We start from the raw sequence: 23,738 nt of genomic DNA on the forward strand, positions 1-23,738 counted from the left end.
CTCCCAACACATAGAATGCCTAAATACTAAATACTAAAGTATTAATGATCCTTCTTATCATCATCATCATCATCATCATTAATGGTCATTGTACTCTGTGGGTTTCTAATCTAGTACAGAAAACTCATATTCACAACCACAGTTCAAGGCTAGAGAGATGGTGTGGAAGATCTCAAATGCCATTGAAAAGGCCTTCATGCTGTAAAAATGGGAGGGTGTCATTTTTTTTAACATGGAAATAAAATGATCAAAACAATAATATAGGGCGCCTGGGTGGCTCAGTTGGTTAAGCGACTACCTTCAGCTCAGGTTATGATCCTGGAGTCCTGGGATCGAGTCCTGCTTCGGGCTCCTTGCTCAGCAGGGAGTCTGCTTCTCCCTCTGACCCTCTCCCCTCTCATGCTTTCTCTCAGGTAAATAAATAAAATCTTTAAAAAAAAAACAAAAAACCCACAATATATAAGGACATTAAACTGGCAGCCATTTTAAAGAATGAATAAGGAAGTAAAGGCTATCACAGCAGTATAAAGACTGCCTCTTCTCCGGGTGCCTGGGTGGCTCAGTGGGTTGAAGCCTCTGCCTTCAGCTCAAGTCGTGGTCTTAGGGTCCTGGGATCAGGCCCCACGTCGGGCTCTCTGCTCGGCGGGGAGCCTGTTTCCCCTTCTCTCTCTGCCTGCCTCTCTGCCTACTTCTGATCTTTCTCTGTCAAAATAAATAAATAAAATTTAAAAAAAAAAAAAAAGACTGCCTCCTCTCTAACCCTTTCCTGAAAGGTCAGAAGGGGAAGGGGGGAAAAAAAAGAACATTCATCCAGAATCTGGCTTCTGTCATCCCAGAAGAAACAAAGGACTAAATTAGGATGCTTGCCTTAAGAGGAAAAAAAAACACTTAAACTGAGTGGTAAGTGGGGTGGGGTCCTATTTATGACACAAGAGGGCAAGCCCCTCCCTTTTGGTAGGAGAGTACTGGCCATTCAGCCTCCTCCTGTTCCTAATCCCTCCTCCCACAGCAGGAGGCACAGAAGTCCATCACTTGGTATAGGAGTGGAGGTCAGCAGTGCTACCTGCCAACTGCCTTAGAATGGAAGAACCAGGGATGCCAAGATGAAGGAGTGGAATCCAAAGGGAGGTGCCATCATGAGGAATCAATGAGAGATCTGTGACAAAGGAAGTCTTGGGGGCCCAGAAGGATGAAATCTGGGAAAGCAACACCTCCCAAGATGGAAGTAACAACAATGGAGCCACATTCTAAGTCAGTATCTAGGCATGACTTAGAACCCAAGCCACCCCAGACACCTATCACCCAGCCAGAGCCTGAGCCAAAAGTGACAGCCACAACCCAGCCAGCATCTAAGACTCATCAGGGACCCAGTACTCAACAGGAACTGGCTCCCCAGCAAAGACCCCTCACTCAGCAGAATCCCCTTGCCCAACATGAAGCTGAATCCCAGCAGGAACCTAGCACCCAACAAAATTCAGCTCTGCAGCAGGAACTTCTCACCCCACAGGAGCCTGCACCACAGCAATCACCTCCCATGCACCGGGTGTCCTCCTCTCAACAGGAAGTTACCTCACAACAGGGACCTGGGCCAGGAAAAGAATCTGAAACTCAGCAGGAGCCAGAACTGAGAGAGGCACAGGTTGGCCAGCCAGGACCCAGTCCAATGAAGCAACCTCCAGCTCATCGAGAAGCTGGATCAACACCTCCAGCTCAGTCTAGACCTAGACCCGAAAATGGATCACCTGACCAGAGTGAATCTACATCCCAAGAGAGACTGAGACAATCAGACCCTATAGCCCAGCAAAGAGCTCCAGCCCGAGGAATGAAAGTCCAGCTGAGATCTTCCACCGAGTGGGGATTTCTATCAAAACTACACCAAATATCCACGCAGCGACCAGCCTCAGAGTGGAGGATGTTTTACGAGTGGGTCACAGATTCTGACTCAGAACCAGATGTGGGGTCTCCATTAAAGAGCAATTCATCACCCAAGAGAGGGGGAACAGTGGCCAAGGGAAAGAAGCTGGCCTTCAAGGGGAAAAATGAAGGGGCATCAGGGCATGGGGGGACATCAACACATGGGAAGAGAACTGGCAGCCAGACTCACAGACACTACAGGGACGCAGGTGAGTTTGAGGCCAGAGGAACGGATCCTCCCAGAGACCATCAAGGGGAGCTGAGGACCACCAGTATGTCTGGTTGGCTCTAGGAATCCCTCACCATTCCTTGCAGACAAAGATCAACAGCTCCATCTGATAGATGAGAAAGCTGAGGCGGGGAGACACAGAGGCCTTGCAAGAGGCAGGACAGATATTGGGACTGGCAGACCCCAGCTGTGACTTCTTCCCCACACCAGACTGCCTCCCCACGGGGACAGAAGTGGGACAGGGCTCTGACCTAGGGGCCAGGAAACAGAGTAGCTGCCACTCCACCCCATCCCCCACCAGTATTTGCCCATCGGTCCCCAAACTCACAGCCGTGGGGCACCCCCTGCCTTAGGCACCAGCCACCTGGTGCTGCACGTATACCCTTACCCTCATGGTGCTTCCATCCCCTCTAGGGGTAAAATCGGGCCTCAGGGATCCTTGAGCTTTCCAGGTCGCCCCAGGCGGGCGGGGCGGCACCTACTCCTCTGCCAGGCCACCCCCAGTCCAGCCAGGCTCAGTTGCCTGGGGGTTGTGTTCTCAGGAAGTGTGGCGTGGGAGAGGGGCTGTGGGGTCCTCCGAAGTCTCCAGCAAGGTTGAATCCGGACAAAGGGAGAGTTGCCAGGACCTGTATGCGAGGGGGCCGGGCCCGGGACTCCGCGGGCTGCCGGCGCTGCCCCCTCCTCTGACGTGCTCAGGCCCAAGGGGGTACGTGAAGTCTCATCCATGGAATGAGGGGCTGGTTGTGGACGCAGCCTGAGGGGAGGCAAGGCAGCCCCAATCCAGAAGCTGAGGGCTCCCATATGGCCGGGTAGTCCAAGGGGCCGGCAATGGTGGCCGTGGCTCATAGGCCGGTCTCTTCCTGAAGGGCTGGGCCATCTCTCTCGCACCTGCGAAGAGAGTAACGATGTCTCTCAAGGGCAGGGCTGCGCATGTGCTTCGGGAGGGAAAGAAGGGTTTGAGGTCCGCTTTTTCCGGCGCTGAGAATGAAGAGCTCTTTCTGTAGGCTCCAGAACCCAGTGTCAGGGCACGCGCTCCACACACCAACAGGGCAGCCTCCCCCCACCACCACCACTGCACCCCGCCGGCAGTTGACTGTGTGCGCATGCGTGAGCCTCGAGACTCATCTGTCTCCCGCCTTTTCCCAGGCACGCGCCAGGCCCTATGCGGTCGCTCTCGGCGGCCGATCCGCGGCTTCGGGCTAGTGCGCAGGCGCCGAGCATTCTTCTTGCCCCCCGCCCTTCCACTCTCTTGGAAAGGTAGAAGGCCGAGAAAAGAACCCCGAGAAAGAGAGTAATAGGACATCTACGGCAGGAAGAAGGCGGGGCTTCCTTCTCCAACGGCTATCAGGCAGAGCCACGCCTCTAGTGCTGTCGCCCCTCCCCGGCATTGAATTGCCGGAGGACCTGGCCCACCCCCACCCCCAAAGGCGGAGGATCAGAGGCGCCCCTCTTTCCCCTTCCACCAGGCAGTCCGGGTCGCGTTCTAGGGGATCCCTACTTGGGAAGGTGAGTGGGAAAGCGAAGTTGAGAGCCAGCACTTGAGAAGAGCGAGGCTTCCCTTCTGGGACGACCCCCGCGGGACTCCCCGCTAGTCCTGTCCGAAGGACACTTTTCGCGGCCCTGGGGCTGCATTTTCGTTGGTCACGGGCCCTTTAAAGTGTGCGAGGGGGCGGGGCCAGGCTTTAGGCCCAGGGCGGGACCCGGCAGTGGAGTGCGGCCCGGATCGCTCAGGGGGCGGGACCCAGAGAAAAGCAAGCCCAGGATTGGATGGTATGGGGGCCCGGTGGTGGTGCGCCGCGAGGATTGGCTCTCCCGGCGAGGCCCGGCGACTGGAATCAGCCCCCGCGTGGGGGATCGCCGAGAATTGATGGAGTCTGACTGGGGAAGCGGGGCAGCCAGGGCCGATGGGGCCCTGGCCTCGAAGAGGGCCAAAGAGGGTTCCAAGAGTCGTAGCCGTCGGCGGTGGCGAAAAAGCAAAACCAAAGGTGAGCGCCCGGGGGTCGGCTGCAGAACGGAAGGAACCCTGGACATCCTGCAGGGAACTGGGGACTAAGTGGACGGACCCACGGCCCCGAGAAGTGGGGCAGCCCGTGGGCTGGCCCAATGCCGCCCTGCGAAGGGGTGCGGGGATGATCCATTGTGAGAATGGGTGACGTGAGAGTGGAATATTACCCTCAGCCTAGAGACTACCAGATGTCCCAGTAGCGACTCGGGAACACGATCCTGAATGCGAGTCTCCAAAACTAGGGGTCCCTGTCCTGCTCCGTACTCGCTGTGTGACCGTGGGGTGATTCCTGGCCTCGGTCTTTCCTACCAAAAAAATGGTTCGAGAGCCGGTTTTCAGGGCCCCAGCACTCATGAGAGGATAGTGGAGAGGTTTAGAAACGGTTGCTCCAAGAGGAAGTTTTAGAGGGCATTCACTGTCAGGAAAAGGTAGGAGGAAGGGGTACCCCATAGTGGGAAGTGCCCCAGGCTCAAAACAGTATGACTCAAAACAGTCCATCCTCCCACCCTTCATTCAATCCATGTCTCAGTTCCTTGTCAGCCCACCTGCTTCAGCCCAGCATCATTGGGGTCTAACTTCCTGACCTCCCCCCATTCTTTTTTTTTTTTTTTTTTAAGATTCTATTTACTTATTTGACAGACAGAAATCAAGAGTAGGCAGAGAGGCAGGCAGAGAGAGAGGGGGAAGCAGGCTCCCCGCTGAGCAGAGAGCCCGATGCGGGGCTCAATCCCAGGACCCAGGGATCATGACCTGAGCCGAAGGCAGAGGCTTTAATCCACTGAGTCACCCAGGCGCCCCAACCCCCCATTCTTTTTAAAACTAGGGGCCCTGGGTAGCTTCAGACCACCACACCCACCCTGGCGCAAAGAAGGGAGGGCTGTCCACTGGGTTCCCAAGGTGTCACATTATTTACAGATCTCAGCAGACAGGAGAAAGACTGACAAACCAGCAGAGATGCTGCAAGCCCCAGGCAGGACAACACATTAAGTTCTTGCTAGGGATGAGTATTTGTGAAGCCAAGTGAGGACCTGTAGGAAGTTCCTGTGAAGGAAAGAAACTGACATAGCCCCCAGGCCCTAGAGACCCCAAGCCCATTGTTCTGTCTGCCTTAGGCAACATCATTAGCCAGAACGAGAGTTGGCTATACACAGGAATACAGGCACACAAGCACACCCACACAGACAGGCAGACAGGCTCCGAGCTCAGGCTGGGACCTGAGGGCATTCACTGTCACACTACCAGACACAGCCTCACAGGCAGGACAGTGTGCCCAGAGGCAGTAGAGACCAAAGTTAAAAACGTGGGTGTTGCTGGTGTGGCTCCTGGGGTTATAAGCTATGGTACACTGGGCAACAGGCTGCTTCTTTCCCTGTCTGAACTTTCTGAGCTGTAAAGTGGGCACAATGATCGGACTCCCTGGCTCGTAGGGCTGTTGTGAGGTTTGAATGAGTGTAGCACATTAGACACGGGCACACAGCATGACTGCCTGAGGGGCGGAGGTTATGATGACTGTTACTTCCCAGTAGGCAGTGAGTTCCCCTAAGAAGGGGCTGTGTCTGCCTTGTTTAGCCCACATTTTCATAGCCTCACATGCCAGGCACAGAGGCACTCAGATATTTATTGGATTAGTAAGTGAAGGAATGTATAAACTGTAACACTGGGATAATAATAATTGTACTGCCCTTAAGGCTGTCATGAGGACTCAGAATCCTATCAGGTGGGGTGCTTTGCACAGGGCTGAGCCAGTCCTACCCACCAACCCAAGGGCCCACCTACTCACAAAGACTCATTCCACTAAGCTCTGAGATCCACCAGTCATTTCCTGAGTTTCTGCCCTGGTGCCACGCCTCAGTAGGGTGAATCAGACCTTGCCCCAGCCCTCTAGGCTGGCTGCAGCAGTCCTAGTCATCAGTTTGATCTTCCCAGGAACCAATGACTCTAGCGTCATTATGATCACCCCATTTCCGAGATGACGACGCTGAGGCTCTGAGGGAGCAAGGTCACCAGGGCTTCTTTACCTGGCCAGTGAGGGCAGAGAGATGGCCAACCCAGCCTCCTGAGGGCAGGAGTGTGTGAACTCAAAACTGCTCTGCGCCCCCACCTTGATTGTGGATCCAGAAGGCTCCAGTCACACAGATTTGTTCACTGAACATTAACTTGTGTCAGGCCTAGACTCTTGGTGGTGAGGACAGACTCACACTGGAGGTATAAGTGAATCACATAATCCCACAAATCAAATATAATTGTAAACTGTGGCAAATACAAGAGAGAAAGTCCTAAGAAAATGAAAGAGGGAAGCTTCCCAGGAAGGTGACATTGGACCCAAGGATGAGCAAGTGTTGATGGCTGTGCAAGGGGGGCAGGGAGCCAAAGGAGACAGTGCGGGCAGAGACCTTGAGGCCCAAGGAAGTGGCTCATTACAACACAGAGGGAGCTCAGCAAGGGAGGGGAGGAAGAGGGGGCTGGGTGGGCAGGGGGCCCAGAGAGCACCTGGTTTGGAAGGTCATGTCCAGGATGGGGGCTTTATCCTGAGAGCAAGGGTGGGGGTGTTGCGGGGGTAGGAGTATGTGACTGGACTAAAGTTCTAGAAAAATCCTCTGGCTGCTACGTGGAAAAGAGATTGAAGGGGGCAAAATCAGAGACACATAAAAACTTAATACAATTATCTAGATGAGGGGTCACTAGAGGTGGGACAAGGGCCAGATTCCAGAGGCTTCTGCGGAGGCAGAGTGGGCAGAACTTTGTGATGCATTAGATGGTAGTGGGAAGTGGCCACACACACACACGGATGCACACAGATATGAGTATACATGTCCATAAACATACAGACACATGCCTGTGCAATCTCACAGGCCAAGAAGAACACACAGATACACTCACAGGGGCCACGACACATACATACACACAGGCCCTAAACATACAGAAAAACATACAAATGCACAGACTGGAAAAAAATGTCACCCACCCACAAACACAGGCCAGGTGAACATGAGGCATGACATGTTCCCACATACATACATACATCATGGGTGAGCCTCCAAAACACTCATACCTGACCACCCAGAAAGTAGCCAGCTGAGACGTGATGGAGAGGAGACACACACACACACACACACACACACACACACACACAGCAGAAACACTGCAGAGACCCCCTGAGCCGCCCTCCTCAGCCCTGTGACCATGGGCGGTCCTGTCCTCCTCTGCATCTCACTTGTCTCTGCTGCCAGAAGGGGCGAGGACAGTCCCAGCCCCTGGGCTGCGGAGAGCACGAGATGAGTTACTGTGCCTGGCTCACAGGGTTGTCAGAACAGTGTTTGCCCTTTGAGGCAGACACACTCAGGGAGCAGGCTGCCCTCGCTGCCCCCCACCCAGCTTCTGCCCTGCAGGGCTCTCCCCTTCAGAAGCTCTCACCCCTCCCAGGCCTCAGAGCTGGCCCTTCCTCCTCCATCCTCGCTGAGCTGCCTTCCTTTCTCACCCTTGCTCAGTCCCCAGGGCCCAGAATCCAGCCTGGCTCCAGCTGTCCTGTGACTCTTTAGGGCAAAGGGCTGGCGCGAGGTGGCAGGACCCCTTGGTCCCACCTCTACCCCAATTGTTACCCACGGGCCTTGGGTGCCTGCCTCTGCCCCAGTGCCCTCTGCCTGAGATTCTTGGCAAGTTTCTGGCAACCTCAATATCCCTTCCTCCCTCCTCCACCCAGCTCAGCCCCTGGGGAGCTGCCTAGAACAGGGTGGAAGGGCAGGGCCCTGGAATCATGACGGCCTGGGATTCAGCCTCTTCCTTGCCACTGCTCATCCCAGCCCATCCAGGCTCACCTGGTCACCAACCTCAGCACTGTCTCCAGAGGCGTCTATCTGTTCGTCTGGTTGTCTGCCCTGGGGAGGGGTGGTCCTCTCCCAAGCTCCCATTCACCTGCTTCTGCCCCCACTCTGACTCTTCACGCTTTCTTTCCATCTTGTCAGGTATTTGCTGAGTAACTTTTATGTTCCAGACCCCATGATGAGCCCTGAGGCCACCCCCTGCCCTAGGGGCATCATAATCCAAAAGAAAAGAAATGGGGGCACCTTGGCGGTGCGGTCTGTTAAGGGTCTGACTCATGGTTTTGGCTCAGGTCCAGATCTCAGGGTCATGAGATCAAGCCCTGCATCCCGGCTCCCCATTTAGCGGGGAATCTGATGGAGTCTGATGGAGGTTCTCTCTCCCTCTCCCTCTGCCCCTCCTGCTGTGCTTGCTCTCTCTCTCTCTCTCTCTCTCCAGCAAATAAATAAATAAATCTTAAAAAGGAAAAAAAAAAGAGAGAAGAGAGACAGAGGATTCACCTATAGCCAAGCAGATGACCTCAGGGCCTCCCATTTGTGCAGACCCCTTCCAAAACCCTGTCCCTAAGTTTGTATTTGTGATTTTACACCTTTTTTTTTTTTTTTTTTTTTTTTTTTTCCTAAAAAGAGCTTTACTTCTACACATACCAGCTTCACAGCTCCACGAAGTCTGGGTCTGTCCCTGGTGGGGAGACAAACAACAAACATGTAAATGAACGGGTCTAATTGCAAGTGTGTAAAATTCTAGGAAGAAATGCAAGTATGATGGCAGAGAGTAATGATAGGGGTGTGTGTCTTAGGTGGGGAGGAATAGTTAGAGAGGGCCTGTGTGTGGAGGGGAAGCCAAGGCCTAAAGGGTAAGAAAGAGCTGGCCAGGTAAGGAGTACATGGAATCACATCAGTAAGGTGTTTATTGGAGCCTCAGTTTCCCATATGTGAGGTGGGGATGACAGTCACAGCAGGATGGCCTGTGAAGGGTACGTGGCATGTGCCCAGTGTGGGAACACCACACCGTAGGACACGTGGCTCAGAACCCCTAGCTGAGCTTGGCACCACCCTTAATAGGCTTTTTTTTTTCCTAAAGATTTTTATTTATTTATTTGACAGAGGGAGATCACAAGTAGGCAGAGAGGCAGAGAGAGAGGGGGAAGCAGGCTCCCCACCGAGCAGAGAGCCTGATGAGAGGCTCGATCCCAGGACCCTGGGATCATGACCTGAGCGGAAGGCAGAGGCTTAACCCACTGAGCCACCTAGGCGCTCCCCTTAATCGGCTTTTGTGCTCTGGGGAGGGACAGGCAGGGCTGACTCTCCCTCCCCGCCTACCACCACCAACAGCTGGGGCCGGCTGTGCCAGGGCCAGCATAGGGGACAGGACAGGAGCTGAGATCACTGGGCCTTTGCTCCCTGAAATCCACCCTGGGGAGAGGGAGGGCAGCTGGGCTTGGTGAAAAGAGACAGTTTGTTCAGAACAGAGGCTAAGATTCCTGGCTTCTAAGAGAGAAGAGGGTTGTTGGCAGGCTAGATACCTGTTTCTAATTGTTGAGGGGGTTGAGTGTCTGGATGCCTGGATCCAAGGGAGGAAGGGGCTGGGGCCTGAACTCCTGGGTTCTAAGGCAGAGGAGCCTGGGACAAGGACTCCCATTTGAGCCCAGGCCTGGGAACCAGCAGAGGGGGAGGGGCGCTGGGCTCCCTGCTGTGTTTACAACACATGGTTTCCCTGTCCTTTCTGGGTGGGAGGTGGAGCCGGTGGCCACACCCAGGGCAGGCTCTGCTCCTCCCCGCTGGTTTATCGCCCCAGGCTTCTGCTGGCACCCGCCACTCTCAGCCCTAGCGGAGCCTTCAGCTCAGCCTGGGGGAGCTCAGAAGAGGTCTGGGAGGGGTGAGTGCACTGTCTGCTGAGAGACAGGGGTGGTAGAGCTTTAAAACCCCAGGGACTGCAAGGGAGGGGAGACACCTTCTCGGGGATGAGGCAGCAGCCAGGCAGGGTCCTTAGTGGGCTTCAGGAGGGAAGAGTCCCCTGAGCAGAGGGCACCATCTCCACCAAGGGAGTCAACGGCAGCTTGCCCAGGGCGTGGGTGACAGTACAGGGATCCCAGAGGGAAGATCACCAGGAACCCTGAAGTGTGGGGAGTCAGGCCTAGGCCAGGGCAAGTTTTTGAGGGCCATAGTCAGAGGCCCAGCTTCCAGAACCCTGGGAGGGAGACCAGCAGAAGTAAGGGCTCTGGACCCAGAGATCAGGGTTTGAATCCCGCGCTGCCACTATCAATGCAAGCTTCAGCTCCTTACTGAACACCTCGGAGCCTCAGTTTCTCCTGTAAAATGGGGATGCTACCCATAACAGTTGAAACAAAAATGGAGGCAGTCTGGTTCTCAGGGTGAGCAAGCACTAACGGAACAAACACATGGAAAAATCTTAGCACAGGTCTGGCACAGAGGGAGCTCAAGGCTAATGGCAGAGATGAAGGCGACTGTTCTAAGCAGGGGAATGGGGCTGGCTGGTGCGATCTAAGCCAAGTGGAGAGGCCCAAAGGCTGGGGGACCCAGCTGGGGAGCAGTGGGACCGACCGACCTGTGGGGATCCCACAGAGGAAAAGGAAGGCAGCTGGAGCTTGGAGGAGGTTCCACAGCCAGATTCAAGGGACCAGGAGGGGGACAGGACTGACTCCTCTGTTTTAAGTAAGGCTAGGATTATGAAATGGGTTCAGGAAGAGAATTAGGCTTGAGACCAGGGTCTGGCAACATCACCAGGTAGATGGGAATGGATGGGCTGAGAGCTGAGCTCTCCCAAATTCTGGTGGAGGGGATGGGCCTGTGGGTGGCACCTGGGGCCTGAGAGAGGGGGGACCTAGTTAGGCTCCACACCTCTCAGAGAACCTCAGAGTCCTGGCCCCCAGGAGAGCAAGCACCTGAATTCTTGGGTCCCTGGAAGGAAACAGAGGGGTGGGTAGACTCTGGGGTTGTAGGAGAGACGTGGAGCTAGGAATCCAAGAAGAGCCCCACATAGGAGATAGCAGGGAGAACGGGGGTCTAGGGTCCGGACTCTTGGGTCTGCAAAAGTAGGGGATGGGGCATTAGACTGCACCCTTGGCCTTAGCCTGCCTAACAGAGGCTCCCCGCTGGCCCACAGCCTCGCGGCTCACACACAGCATGGACCTGCGCACGATGACCCAGTCGCTGGTGACTCTGGCGGAGGACAACATGGCCTATTTCTCGAGCCAGGGCCCTGGGGAAACGGCACGGCGGCTGTCGGGAGTCTTCGCGGGGATTCGGGAGCAGGCACTGGGGCTGGAGCCGGCCCTGGGCCGCCTGCTGAGCGTGGCACACCTCTTTGACCTGGACGCCGAGACGCCGGCCAATGGGTACCGCAGCCTCGTGCACACGGCCCGCTGCTGCCTGGCACACCTACTGCACAAGTCCCGCTACGTGGCCTCCAACCGCCGCAGCATCTTCTTCCGCACCAGCCACAACCTGGCAGAGCTCGAGGCCTACCTGGTCGCCCTCACCCAGCTCCGGGCCCTAGCCTACTATGCCCAGGGCCTGCTGGCCACTAACCAGCCAGGGGGGCTCTTCTTTGAGGGTGACGATGGGCTCATTGCTGAGTTCCTGCGCGAGTATGTCACTCTGCATAAGGGCTGCTTCTATGGCCGCTGTCTGGGCTTCCAGGTGAGCTCCCCCGGCCACAGCCCCACTCCTCTGGACTCAGAGTGAAGGTGCCCGGTGGGCCCCTACCTGGCCCCACAGCATGGTACAGTTGCCATAGTGGTCGGTTTGCCTGAACTCCCAGGATGGTAGACCTGGAAAGGGGAAGCCATCTAGGGCTCAGGCAGCTGCATGGGACGGGGGGTGGGGGGGGGGTCCTCAAACTTGTGGCCCCTGGGTCGATTCCACCGAGTAGTAAGAAATCGTCAACTCGCATAGCTCTTTGTGCCAGGATCCCCATGACTTTCTATTATCCTACGCTCAGAGATCTGACCAGTCTTTATGGTGACCTGCCTGGCCCCTGAATCATCTGAGACCCCTCAGAAGGGTGCTTAGTATTGTTCTCAAAGGCCTCTTCAAAAGCACACACCCCATTTAGTCCCCCCCCCGGGGGGGGGCATGTGCAGAAGGGAGGGGGCTAGCTCCATTTTACAGAGGCTCAAGGCCACAGGACCCCAGGTCAGCCTGGGCTGTTGACGCAGGATTTTCCAGCCATGGGGAAGGCCAAGGAGCTACCAGGGGGACCTGGTGGTGGCCCCACTCCAGACACTCCCATGGGGGTACTGCTCACCTTAGCACTGAAAGGAAGGCAGCCTGGGAGCCTTTGGACTCTGAGCAAGTCATCTGGGGATTCAGAATTGGGGTGGGGGACGGGGTCCTGAGGCCTCAGAGCAGAGGTCCAGTGTACTCCTATGAGGTCAGTTCTAGGTGCCCCAGGCCCCAGGCACATCAGGGAAGCCCCCCACAGGAGCATCTGAAGCTGTGTGACTCTGCAGCCCCTCAGATTCTCTCTGGGTCCCCCTAATCCCCCAGCCCAGATGGGCTTGGCAGTCTCTCAGCGTTCTTTCCTGCTTCCCCATGGAGCAGCCTGTCCTCACCAATCCAGCCTGGATGTTCCTGGGAACTTCCCTTCACCTAAACTGACCCCCAGCAAATATCAATCAGTCCAGCTGGGCCAGCTGGCTCCTCCCTGTGTCCCGGCCACGACCTTGGAGTCACGGGAGAGTGATCCTGGGGCCACCCAAGCCAGCACTCCAGGCAAAATGGCCAGGCACCGCTGTGCTCTCTGGCCCACTGGGCCCCCGGCCAGGGGCAAGGTCATGCCTGACAGCTCTTCTCTGAGGGCCCAGCAGCTATGCTACAGAACTGGCTTTGTCCTGTAAAATGTCAGCCCCCACAGGGCAGAAGCCTCTGTGCACCGCTAGCTAGCACCTCCTCCTGCCCATCCCCCACCCCCCACCCAAAGCCTAGTGCCTAGCTTGAAGTAGGATGTAGGCCTGCATTTGTTGAATGAACAAAAGAACCCTGCTGGCCCCATGCCCAGCTTCCTATGGCTTTTTTCCTCTGATCTTGTCTCCCCATTGTCTTTTCTTAGCTGCCTGCCTCCTCCCTCAGATGCGTCTCCCCATTTGGCTTTCTGCTGCAAGATCTCTGGCCCTGTCTCTGACCATCTCCTGTCTGTCTTCCTGCCACCCAGGAACTGGTCCCCGTCCGTGCACCTGGCCTCATCTCTGTCCTCGATGACTTTCAGGAAATCTCTGCATCACCTTACTCCCAGCCCTCTGTGGCTCCACCCACATCTGGAATACATCCACATTCCTCCATGAGCCCCCTCTTCTCTTACCTTGGCCACTGCCCCTCTCTCCTTATTCACTCTGCTCCAGCCACACAGTTTACCCCCACCAAGCACAGGCTGCCTCAGAGCCTTTGCACTTGCCATGTCCTCTGCAGGGCCCAGCCTTCCTTTGCTGCGTCTGGATCCCTCCTCCAGCACCCTCTGGATACCCATCTAAGTAGCCTGACCCCCTAGTCATCAGTCTGTGTCCCCTCCACCTACTGGTTTTTCAAAGCATTCCTTGACATTGAACATGCACCTTTATTTGCTTCCTGTTGCCTAGAGCAATGTGAGTAGGAGCTCACTAAATGTTTGCTGAATGACCACGCCTCCCCCCAAACCACATCTCTGCCCCTCACTCCTGCCTCCAGTCCCTCCTGGGCAGCAGGTGACCCAGCAGCGTCTCTCCACAGTTCACGCCTGCCATCCGGCCATTTCTGCAGACCATCTCCATCGGGCTGGTGTCCTTCGGGGAGCACTATAAGCGCAATGAAACAGGCCTTGGTGAGTTCCTGCCAGACCCTGCCTACAGCCCCACCTCCCTTCCTGTCCCTCCTCCTCCTTCCATCTCCCCCCACTGGAGTCCCTGATACCCCTCCTGACCCCCAGGTGTGACTGCCAGCTCCCTCTTCACCAGCGGCCGCTTTGCCATCGACCCAGAACTGCGTGGGGCTGAGTTTGAGCGGATCATACAGAACCTAGATGTGCACTTCTGGAAATCCTTCTGGAATATCACTGAGATTGAGGTGCTATCGGTGAGCAGGGGGCCTGATGAAGACCCCACGGGTGTTACAAGATGGGCACACTGGGGCCCACAGACCCATCCCAGGCCACGTCAGGCCTCAGTGAGGCTCCAGGCTCAGGGACAGTGCGTGACGGAAAAGGTGAGGGTGGGGATCCGAGAGGAGACATGAGAGGCTGCAAGCAGCTCGTCCCCAGCACCCCTCCTGTCTCCTCCCACCAGTCTCTAGCGAACATGACATCAGCTACCGTGAGGGTAAGCCGCCTCCTCAGTCTGCCACCAGAGGCCTTTGAAATGCCGCTGACTGCTGACCCCAAGTTCACGGTCACTATCTCGCCCCCCCTGGCCCACTCGGGCCCCGGGCCGGTCCTCGTCAGGCTCATCTCTTATGACCTGCGTGAAGGACAGGTAAGAGATAACAGCCAAGGAGCACTGACAGCCCCTTTACCTAGACGCCCTCCCACCTCCCACTTCTTACACCTGCTCCCTATGCCCATCCTGTGTCTCTGAGCACATCCCTTTGGTGGGGTGAGGCCCGGGCAGGCTGCCCCAGCCTCACCCACATCATCCTTCCTCATCCCCCCCGCCCAGGACAGTGAGGAGCTCAGCAACCTGGTGAAGTCTGAGGGGCCCCGGAGCCTGGAGCTGCGGCCCCGCCCCCAGCAGGCACCCCGCGCACAGTCCCTGGTTGTGCACATCCACGGCGGTGGCTTCGTGGCCCAGACCTCCAAATCCCATGAGCCCTACCTCAAGAGCTGGGCCCAGGAGCTGGGTGTTCCCATCCTCTCCATCGACTACTCCCTGGCCCCCGAGGCTCCCTTCCCCCGGGCGCTGGAGGAGTGCTTCTACGCTTACTGCTGGGCTGTCAAACACTGTGCCCTCCTCGGTGAGCCCCCGCCCCTCGCTGTCACCCACTCCCTGGTCCTGCCACCACCCTCTACTGCGCAGGGAGAGAGCCATTTACCTGCTCAGGCCTCAGTCTTGCACCTGCTGCCTCCCCTCCCATCTCCTCCCACCCAGCTCTCTGCCACCTGTTCACCCCCTCCTGCCCCACTGCCCCCTGCTCTCCCCATCTAGCCCTGATACCCCACATGCCCTCGGACCTTTTCTTTCCTCCTCCTGTCTCTCCACCCGCCTGTCCTGCATGTCCAGCTCCCTGGCCCTCGCTCCAGCCCATTCTTCCAGCTCCTCTGACCTCCTTCTTCTGACATCTCCAGAGGCCCAGGACAAGGCAGGGGTGTGCCCCAGAGCACACGGATGTGGCTCTTTTGTATGGTCAGTTGAACCCTGCCCTTCCATCTCCAGGCCTCCGCTGCCCCTCCTTCCCGAAATGGGCCCTGTCTCTCCTTTCTCACCACCTGTCCCCCTTGCTTCTGACCTCCAGCCTCAAGCTCCTCAGAGCATGATCTCTACATCATCAAGTCTCCCTGATCCCCCGACTGCTGTCCCCCAAACCCCTCCCTCAGTTTACCAATCTCTAAAATTGCAGTTGGCTAGACCTTGGGGTTGGAGCCCCCATATCCTACCTCTGAGAGTCCATTGCTCCTGGCTCAGAGCTTGAATTCCTCCCTGCCAAGCTAACCAAGCCCTCTCCAACACCCCTCCAACCCAGGCTCAACAGGGGAACGGATATGCCTCGCAGGGGACAGCGCAGGTGGGAACCTCTGCTTCACTGTGTCCCTCCGGGCAGCAGCCTATGGGGTACGGGTGCCAGATGGCATCATGGCAGCTTACCCAGCCACAATGCTACAATCAACCGCCTCTCCCTCCCGCCTTCTGAGCATCATGGACCCCCTGCTGCCCCTCAGTGTGCTCACCAAGTGTGTCAGCGCCTACGCTGGTAAGACCACCACACACACAGCTGGGGGCCTGGGGGAGGGCTTGGACGCCGGAGTCCTACAGGGACGGGGGCCAGCGCCCAGTCTCCCAGGGCTCGGGAAAGGAAATCAGAGACTCCTGGTCCCCACTGAAGCCATCAGACATTCTTGGGTCCCTGAGGGCACAGAGGCTTGACGTTGGCAAGTGCTGAGACTGGGCCTCAGCCCTCTGCACACACTCCACAGGTGGAGAGACAGAGGACCCCTCCAACTCGGACCAGAAGGCCCTGGGCATGATGGGGCTGGTGCGACGAGACACAGCCCTGCTCTTCCGGGACCTTCGCGTGGGCGCCTCCTCATGGCTCCACTCTTTCCTGGACTTGAGTGGGAACAAGTCCCACAGGAACTCAGTACCCACAGCAGGTGAGTGAAGCCCTCCCCTCACGCACCCATTCGAGGTAGAGAGCCCAGTCCACCAGAAGTCCTGGGGGGAGGTGAGAGGCTGTGTCCTGGAGTGCTCAGGGAATCGGAGATAACCTTCTGGCTCTAACCTTGTATTTATCCCTGGGGACTACTGCACAGCCTTGATTTTCCACAACGATCCACATCCTGGAATTTCCAGGACTTCCAGTCCACCAGGTCATCTCAGAACTTCCAGGAACTATAAGAGTTAGCCTTCCAAAGGTTGTTACGTGTGCTGATTTTCGATCCTGATAATGCCACTCAAATCTCTTGGGCCCTCAGAGGGGAGTCCAGCCCTCCTAGATTCTTCCCAGACTTTTAACAGAGACACATGGGGGTAATACCCCACTCCAGGGGCTGGCCTAGAAGCCTAAGGGCAAGGAGATCAGCAGACTGCACAGACCTCAGTCAGTGGAAGAGATTCCTAGCCTCAGGGCAGGTGGCAGGATCCTCATGCATCCAAAAATCACTAACATCCAGGGATCTATTTTTTTCCCACCATTTTTTTTTAACATTTTAATGATCTTAAAGTACAGCCAACTCATTTTCTATCTCCAGCACCCCGAAGTACTTTTTGAATAATAGCACGTGGTCAAAAGTAGATACCATTCCTATTCAGAAAATTATTCCAACCGAATGTGTCCTACTTTAAGATTTTTTTTTTAAGATTTATTTATTTATTTTAGAGAGAGAACAAGCTGGGGGAGTGGGAGAGGGAGAAGCAGGTTTCCTGACCAGCAGGGAGCCCAATGCGAGGCTTGATCCCAGAACCCTGGGATCATGACCTGAGCCAAGGCAGGCACTTAATGACTGAGCCATCCAGGTGCCACTACTTTAACTTTTTAAATCTTAGGATATTCAAATGAATGCAAATACACACAAAAACAATTAAAAGGGATTTGAACCGTGGATCATTGAGCACTGGGGCTTTCCCTAAAGGTCAGAGGTGGCAAGTACAGCCCCTAGAGGCACACAGGCCAGTATAGCAACCTCAGGGGATGGGGGTCAGGGACCCAATCTGGGAGTCTTGCTTTGCTCCTCCATGAAATGAGTACAGTCAGGGGACCTGCCTCATGAGTTTGTTGTTAGGACTTCATGCAACTGTTTGTGCCGAGCACCCAGCACAAACCCAACACCCAGTAGGTGTTCCTAGCAGAAGCTGGCAGCCTGACAGGCTGCACCCCATGACTCCCATCACTGGTTCCGTGCCTGTGACCCTCTGGGTCATGAAGCACTTAGGCCGTTATTCTCCTATCGTCTTGCATCTTGCCTTCGAGGATTTATGTAGACAAAAAAGAAAAAGATCTGCAGAAGGCAGCGTCCTGGTGCGCTAGTGGTAAGCAGCACAGATCTGATTAAATCAGCCAAGGTGGGCATTCAACACCAGCCGAAGCCATCTCCGGCATCAGCAGGGCACTTCCCGGCTCACTCAAAGGGAAGGGATAAAACCAAAGCACACGAAGGAAATGTTGGGAACAGATCTTTGGGGCTGCAGGGTTGGGGCCCCTGAGAACCAGTTTCCCAAGACTCTTTAGCTCCCTGTGAACACGGCTTCCTTTCACACCGTGTGGGCCTGCTTGCTACTCCACTGTGGATACCCTGTGTCGAGCGGCCCTCACAGGCTAGCTGGGCCTCGTGCTGGGGTCGGGGAGGCCTACTACTACTACTAAGACATGAGGATAGTATATGACCTCCCAATGGCGAGCCATGGCTCATCCCACTGAGTCCTCACCACCTCCTGTGAGATAAGGACTATTTTTATGCCCTCTTTGTGCAAAGGAGGAAACTGAGCACTCAGAGGTGAAGTGACTTGCATTTCACCATCCTGGTCACCACACACACAGCCCTCCACCTTGACTCCTTCCACCTCTCCCTTGGAGTTGCAGTCAGGGGGCACGTGGGGCTCCCCACCCATCCCCAAGGACACAGTCTGGGGGAACATGCAGCCTCCAGAGCCCTAGCACTCAGCTCCTCCTCCACAGGCCGCTGTCCTCCCCCTGACCCTTCCTTTCAGCCACTCACTCACCCAGCACACAAAGCCAGGCTGATGGGTGGCCCGGACTGGCCGCCTTACCCTGCCCCTTTTGCAGAACCCATGCGGCGCAGCGTGTCTGAGGCAGCCCTGGTCCAGCCCGAGGGCCCGCTGGGCACGGACTCCCTCAAGAGCCTGACACTACACGACCTGAGCCTAAAGGGCAGCTCGGACACGTCAGACACCCCAGAGCTGTCACTATCCGCGGAGACACTTGGCCCCCCCACGCCCTCGGACATCAACTTCTTCGTGGGCCCCGACGACGCGCCGGATGAGCTGAGCACCAAGGACAGAGGCTGTAGCGCAAGCGCCGCCTTCCCAGAGGGTTTCCATCCCAGGCGCTCCAGCCATAGCACCACCCGGATGCCCCTCTGCTCTTTGCCCATCGTCAAGAACCCCTTCATGTCGCCGCTGCTGGCTTCTGACAGCATGCTACAGAGCCTGCCACCCGTGCACATTGTGGTGAGCACCAGACTGGGATGATGCAGGGACAGGTGGACGCAGGTTCACCTGGGGAAGAGAGCCCCCAAGCGGGAGCCACAGAGGGGGAGGGGGTGGGGGGAAGGGGGTAAGCCTGTCCAGGAACTAGGGCTGCCATTTCCTCTAGGGACAGTCGGGGAAGGGGAAAGAGGCAGTGGGTCTGGGGGGTGGGGGATGCCGGGCCGAGGCTCATTCTCCCACTCATCGGCCCCTCCCCTCGTTCCTCTGCCCCGTGCCCACCCCGCCGTCCCACAGGCGTGCGCGCTGGACCCGATGCTGGACGACTCGGTCATGTTCGCGCGGAGGCTGCGCGGCCTGGGCAAGCCCGTGACGCTGCGCGTGGTGGAGGACCTGCCGCACGGCTTCCTGAGTCTGGCGGCGCTGTGCCAAGAAACGCGGCAGGCGGCCGAGCAGTGCGTGGAGTGCATCCGCCTCATCCTCGCCCCGCCCGCCGCGCCGCGGGTCTGAGCCCTGGCCCCAGCCAGGAGGCGCAGGGAGATGGGGCTGCGGGGGGCGACACTAAAGGCCTCTTGTTCCCATTTCAGCCGGCCTCCGTGGTGAATGCGCCCCGGGTTGGGTGGCGGGGCCCCCCTGAGGGGCTCCCGGCTCCCTCGGACTGAGCGGGAGGGGCAGGCTGTGCCTTAAGGTGGGAGGACGGCCAGGGGTAGGGGTGGGGGCGGGGGTCCCAAGCCAAGACCCTGGCCTAAGGGGTGGGGGGCGCACACCAACTAGTCTCCGTGGACAGCTGGAGCTGCACTCCATCATTGCCTTCTACTGCTGCTGTGACCACCGCAGGGTGGGGGCCTGGCCCTACCTGGCAAGTCGGTTTGGTTTTATTCCTTTGTAAATAAAAGTATTTAATTAGTTTGGCCTCTTGCAAATAGTGTCGGGTGTCGCCCACCAGGGGGCAGCATCAGGCTCTTGCTGGGATCTGAGAAGCCTGGCGGTAGAAAGCTGGGAGTCCAGCTTGTGGATCCTGAGGAAGGAGGGGACTGCAGGCCCGGATTCTTGGGTGCGGAGGGACTCGACACCCCTACTAACACACACCACCTTCAGACTTAATCCAGGTGGTGTGTCGAAGGGCTCTGGGTTCTCAGCTACTCCCCTTTGCAGACCCAGCCCCCGCACCCACCCAGAAAAGAAAACCCATACTTCCTAGAGAACTACAGCAAACTTAACAGGGAACCAGAAACAAAACTGGTCACCCCAAATACTGGAAGCCCAAGCTCTGCCCAGCTGTGACAGTCACTCAGTCCCTCAACCAAGACTCAGAGGTCTTGCCCTTTCGTACGCCCTGGGTTTAGAGCAGAGATAATTTCTTTTTTTTTTTTTTAAGGTTTTATTTATTTATTTGAGAGAGAGACAGTGAGAGAGAGCATGAGTGAGGAGAAGGTCAGAGGGAGAAGCAGACTTCCCATGGAGCTGGGAGCCCGATGTGGGACTCGATCCCGGGACTCCGGGATCATGACCTGAGCTGAAGGCAGTTGTCCAACCAACTGAGCCACCCAGGCATCCCGAGCAGAGATAATTTCTATCCAGGGCAGGGGGGCGGGGAGAGTTGACAAAGAGACCCAGACACAGGCTGTCACAGTCCCCTCAGATTCCATTAGTGGTAGTCAAGGAGGGCTTCACAGAGGAGGTGATATGAGCTTGACCTTAAAGGAGAAGTGTTAAGTTTGCTAGGCAGAAGAAACATGCAAAGTTGTGAGAGCTACTGGGCAGTTATCAAAGTCTATCCCTGGCCAGAAGGTCAGGTGCAAAATGGGGAGTGGCCTAAGGGGCCTGGAGTGGTCAGCAAAAGCAGATCCTAAAGGGCTTGGAGTACAATCTGGGCTGTAACTGGAGGGCAATGGGAGCCACAGAAGGACTCTGAGCAGGGGAGGGACAGGATCAGACCCTGGGACATTGGGGGATGGACTGAAAGGGGCAAGTCCTGGAGGCAGAGAAAGCTGAGGACAGGGATGAGGGTAGGGAGTAGGAGTAGGAGCCGTAACTGAGGTTGAAGAGGACTTACTGAGGGTAGAGCAGATGGGGATGAAAATGGCACCCAGGCTAGCCACAGGAGCACATGGACAGTAAGACTGTGTCTTTACTCGAAAGAGGCTCTGGTGTGTACAAGGTAGGTGACAGTATGTTTTGCACATGGAGAGATCAAAAGGTCTTTGTGAGACCACCCAGGGGGACATCAAGGAAGCAGCAGGAGGCAGGAGAGCAGACTAGATGCTCACATCTGGCTGGAGCTAGATTCTTTCCAGGAAGAGTGGACAGATGGGATGAGCAGAGGGTCAGGACAGAGAGTCCTGAGGGCTCCCCAGGAAAGGGGTGGGCAGTAAAAAGGGAGTCAGTCCTGGAGGGTTCTAAGGTGGAGCTGGAGAGGGAAGAAGCTAAGCAGGAAACAAGAGAAGAGGACTTAAAGCAAAGGGAATTTCAGGTGAGAGAGAGTGGTCTGGGTGAAATGAGGATGGAAATATCCCCAACTTCAGCAGGGAGTGGGTGGGTCCTTGGTGACTTGTCCAGAGCCATTGCAGGGCCAGGGATGTGGGCAGCCAGACATGGAGGGCTGAGGAGGGAGAGATTTGAGGAGGTAAGAGATTTGGCCAGTGAGTACCTCAAGTCTTCAGCTATGAACGGGGTAAGAAATAATTCAAGGGAGCTGGATGTAGTGTGTGTGTGTGTGTGTGTGTGTGTGTGTGTTTAGAGATGACAGAACATGTTTTAATGCTGCTGGGGAAGGAAGGGAGAGAGAGAGACTGAAGATGCAGAAGTACAAGAAAAGTTTCCTGAGCAGATGGGGCAGGGGGACCCTCACCACAGAGGCCCTCATTCAACCAATAAGTGACTTCTGAGCAAGGGCTGTGTGGGGGAGGGAACCATGGCCCAGAACTCTCCCTAAAGGTCCTATTCCCTCGTTGAGCTCATAGAACCCCTTGTTCATCTCCCCCAAAACAGTCAACCAGCCACCAACCTGCTCCTATTTCCTGTCCCCATCTCAGGGACAGCTCCTGTACGCCTGTAGCCTAGGCCAGAACTCTGGGTCTTGTCCTGGACAGCCCCACAGCCCATCAAGCCCCATATGCTATTGTTTCTACCTCCTGAACCCCTCTCTGCCTTATCCTCTTGGTCTCTGACCTAATCCACGCTTCATCTCCTGCCTGGGTATCTGCCCAAGCCACCTTCTGGGCTACTGGCATCCAGTCTCCTTCCTCCAATTCTGGCTGCAGCTCTGACCTGGTCTTTCCCTGCTCTAAACCCTTCCATGGCTCCCCACTACCACCCCGCTCCAGGACAAAGTCCGAGCTGCCAAATTGGCCTTGCCCACTTCTTCTTCCTCTTCCAGCCTTACAGGTACCCCACTGCAAGGACCTGACTGGCCTCCTTGGGCACCTACACACAGTAATATTCCCGCATGCTTTGCTTTCCCCGCTTATGAGGAAACATCCTCCAACACGCTCTTCTCCTTTGCTTGGTACTTGTACCCCTCCAGGATCCAGAGCCAATGTCCCCTCCTTCGGAAACCCTTTCCTGACCCAGTAAAGCTAAAAAGGATTCTCCTGTACTCCCCCACCTCGGCACACCCCTGCCCATCAACGTGTCCGTCCTCCCATCTGACCCGGGATCCTCGAGGGCAAGGCCTACGCCTGACTCGTCTTGGACACCACTGTAGTCAGCCAGCACAAGGCCTAGCACACTGGAAGCCTCAGGAAACGTTTAAGTAATAGTGGCCGAGTGTGCGATGAGCCAGCAAGCGAGTAGCAACAGAAGGAAATGGGAAAGCCAGTGAGTGGGAGAGAGAATGAAGGCAGGAGAGACGGAACCGATGGGTACGCACACCAGGTAGGAGCAGCCGAGGATCAGGTTTAGGGTCAGAGGAATGGAATGGAGAGATGAGCATCTGGTACTCAGTTTCTCCAACAAAGCTAAATGCTCGGTCCTCCGGGCTAAGCGGACCCTCCGCCTTCAACCCCACCAAGCCTCGCCGTTTCCCCTCCGAACTATGTCCAGAATACCTGTACTGGGCGTGCAGGAAGGGGCTTACCGACTGCACCAGCAGAACCTGTTTCCCTCACCAGCAGCTCCAGCCTCCGCGGTGCGTCGAAGGAGTCCCACCCCACAGGTGCGCGGCCTATTGGTTGACTGGCAAAGACTAGTGGAGACTGGCGTCCTCCAGAGCCTATCGCCGCCCGACTTAGGCCATGGGCTCCGCCTACCACTCCCGCGAGTGGCCCACGGCGATAGGGGTGGAACGCCTATTGGCTGGAAGATAGTGTCTGACGTCATGGGTAGCTTATCACAGCCAGCCTCCGGAGGCCTGCCTCTGGCAGCGGAGGGCGTAGTGGGCTGCAGAAGCGCCCCGAAAGTGGGGTTTGGCTGCTCGCACTGCTCGCTGGCCACATCCTCGCGTCCCAAGGGAAAATGGGGACTTGAGAAGTCCGGACTCCTTGGTCCTGAGGGAGGAGGGATGGAGGAACCTAGACTTCAGGGTCTGAGGAACATCTGAATGAATGGTTGGCTCTTGAGGGAGGAGGGAGTTGGGAACCTGAAAGACTCATTGGTCTGCCCAGGGATGACGGATTTGAGGTTTAAGATTTTATGTGGCTATGTATGGGATTGGAGCCAGGCCTTGCCCCAGGCAAGAGTTCTGGGTCCCGCGAGGTGAGGCTTGGAATAGAGATGAAGAGGAGGCGGCTTAGGGGAAGCTCTGGCTTCTTTGTGCTTTTCCACCACCGCCTCCACCCCCCAAGGAACCTTGTCTGCCAGGGGCACCCAGAACGTGAGGAGACTTGAAACTCACATGGAGACAAAGAGAAAAACATTGATACCAAGAGAGATTAAAATGTTAAAAACAATAATTATAAGAGAGCTCTCTCTTGCATGGCATGGACAGTGGCCCCGCTTCTATGCGAAGCATTTCGGTTAATTATCGC

General features: G+C 56.3%; 1 protein-coding gene and 1 long non-coding RNA gene across 5 annotated transcripts; one reads left to right on the plus strand and one right to left on the minus strand.

Annotated features, from left to right (window-relative positions):
* Positions 1 to 882: 882 nt before the first annotated feature.
* LIPE (lipase E, hormone sensitive type) lies at positions 883 to 19,677 on the plus strand. 4 transcript variants are annotated; one of them, XM_004780428.3, is made up of 10 exons: positions 883 to 2,123; positions 11,094 to 11,629; positions 13,694 to 13,784; positions 13,890 to 14,035; positions 14,245 to 14,430; positions 14,614 to 14,908; positions 15,635 to 15,862; positions 16,086 to 16,262; positions 18,392 to 18,795; positions 19,069 to 19,677. In XM_004780428.3, exons 1-10 carry the CDS (start codon positions 1,190 to 1,192, stop codon positions 19,279 to 19,281), a joined length of 3,210 nt encoding a protein of 1,069 aa, XP_004780485.2. In that variant the 5' UTR covers positions 883 to 1,189; the 3' UTR covers positions 19,282 to 19,677. The 4 variants fall into 4 exon arrangements, with proteins under 4 accessions (XP_004780485.2, XP_012905436.1, XP_012905435.1 ...); XM_013049982.2 differs by lacking the exon at positions 883 to 2,123 and adding an exon at positions 3,530 to 3,649; XM_013049981.2 differs by lacking the exon at positions 883 to 2,123 and adding an exon at positions 3,880 to 4,128.
* LOC123391156 lies at positions 13,522 to 22,921 on the minus strand. Its single transcript, XR_006605783.1, has 2 exons — positions 22,850 to 22,921; positions 13,522 to 13,758 (listed from the first exon to the last, which is right to left on the minus strand). It is a non-coding gene; the product is annotated as an uncharacterized LOC123391156 (long non-coding RNA).
* Between the last annotated feature and the right edge of the window lie 817 nt (positions 22,922 to 23,738).

This window comes from Mustela putorius, unplaced genomic scaffold, assembly GCF_011764305.1.
Source record: "Mustela putorius furo isolate JIRA1106 unplaced genomic scaffold, ASM1176430v1.1 tig00000196_pilon_pilon_pilon, whole genome shotgun sequence".
Classification (NCBI taxonomy): domain Eukaryota; kingdom Metazoa; phylum Chordata; class Mammalia; order Carnivora; family Mustelidae; genus Mustela; species Mustela putorius.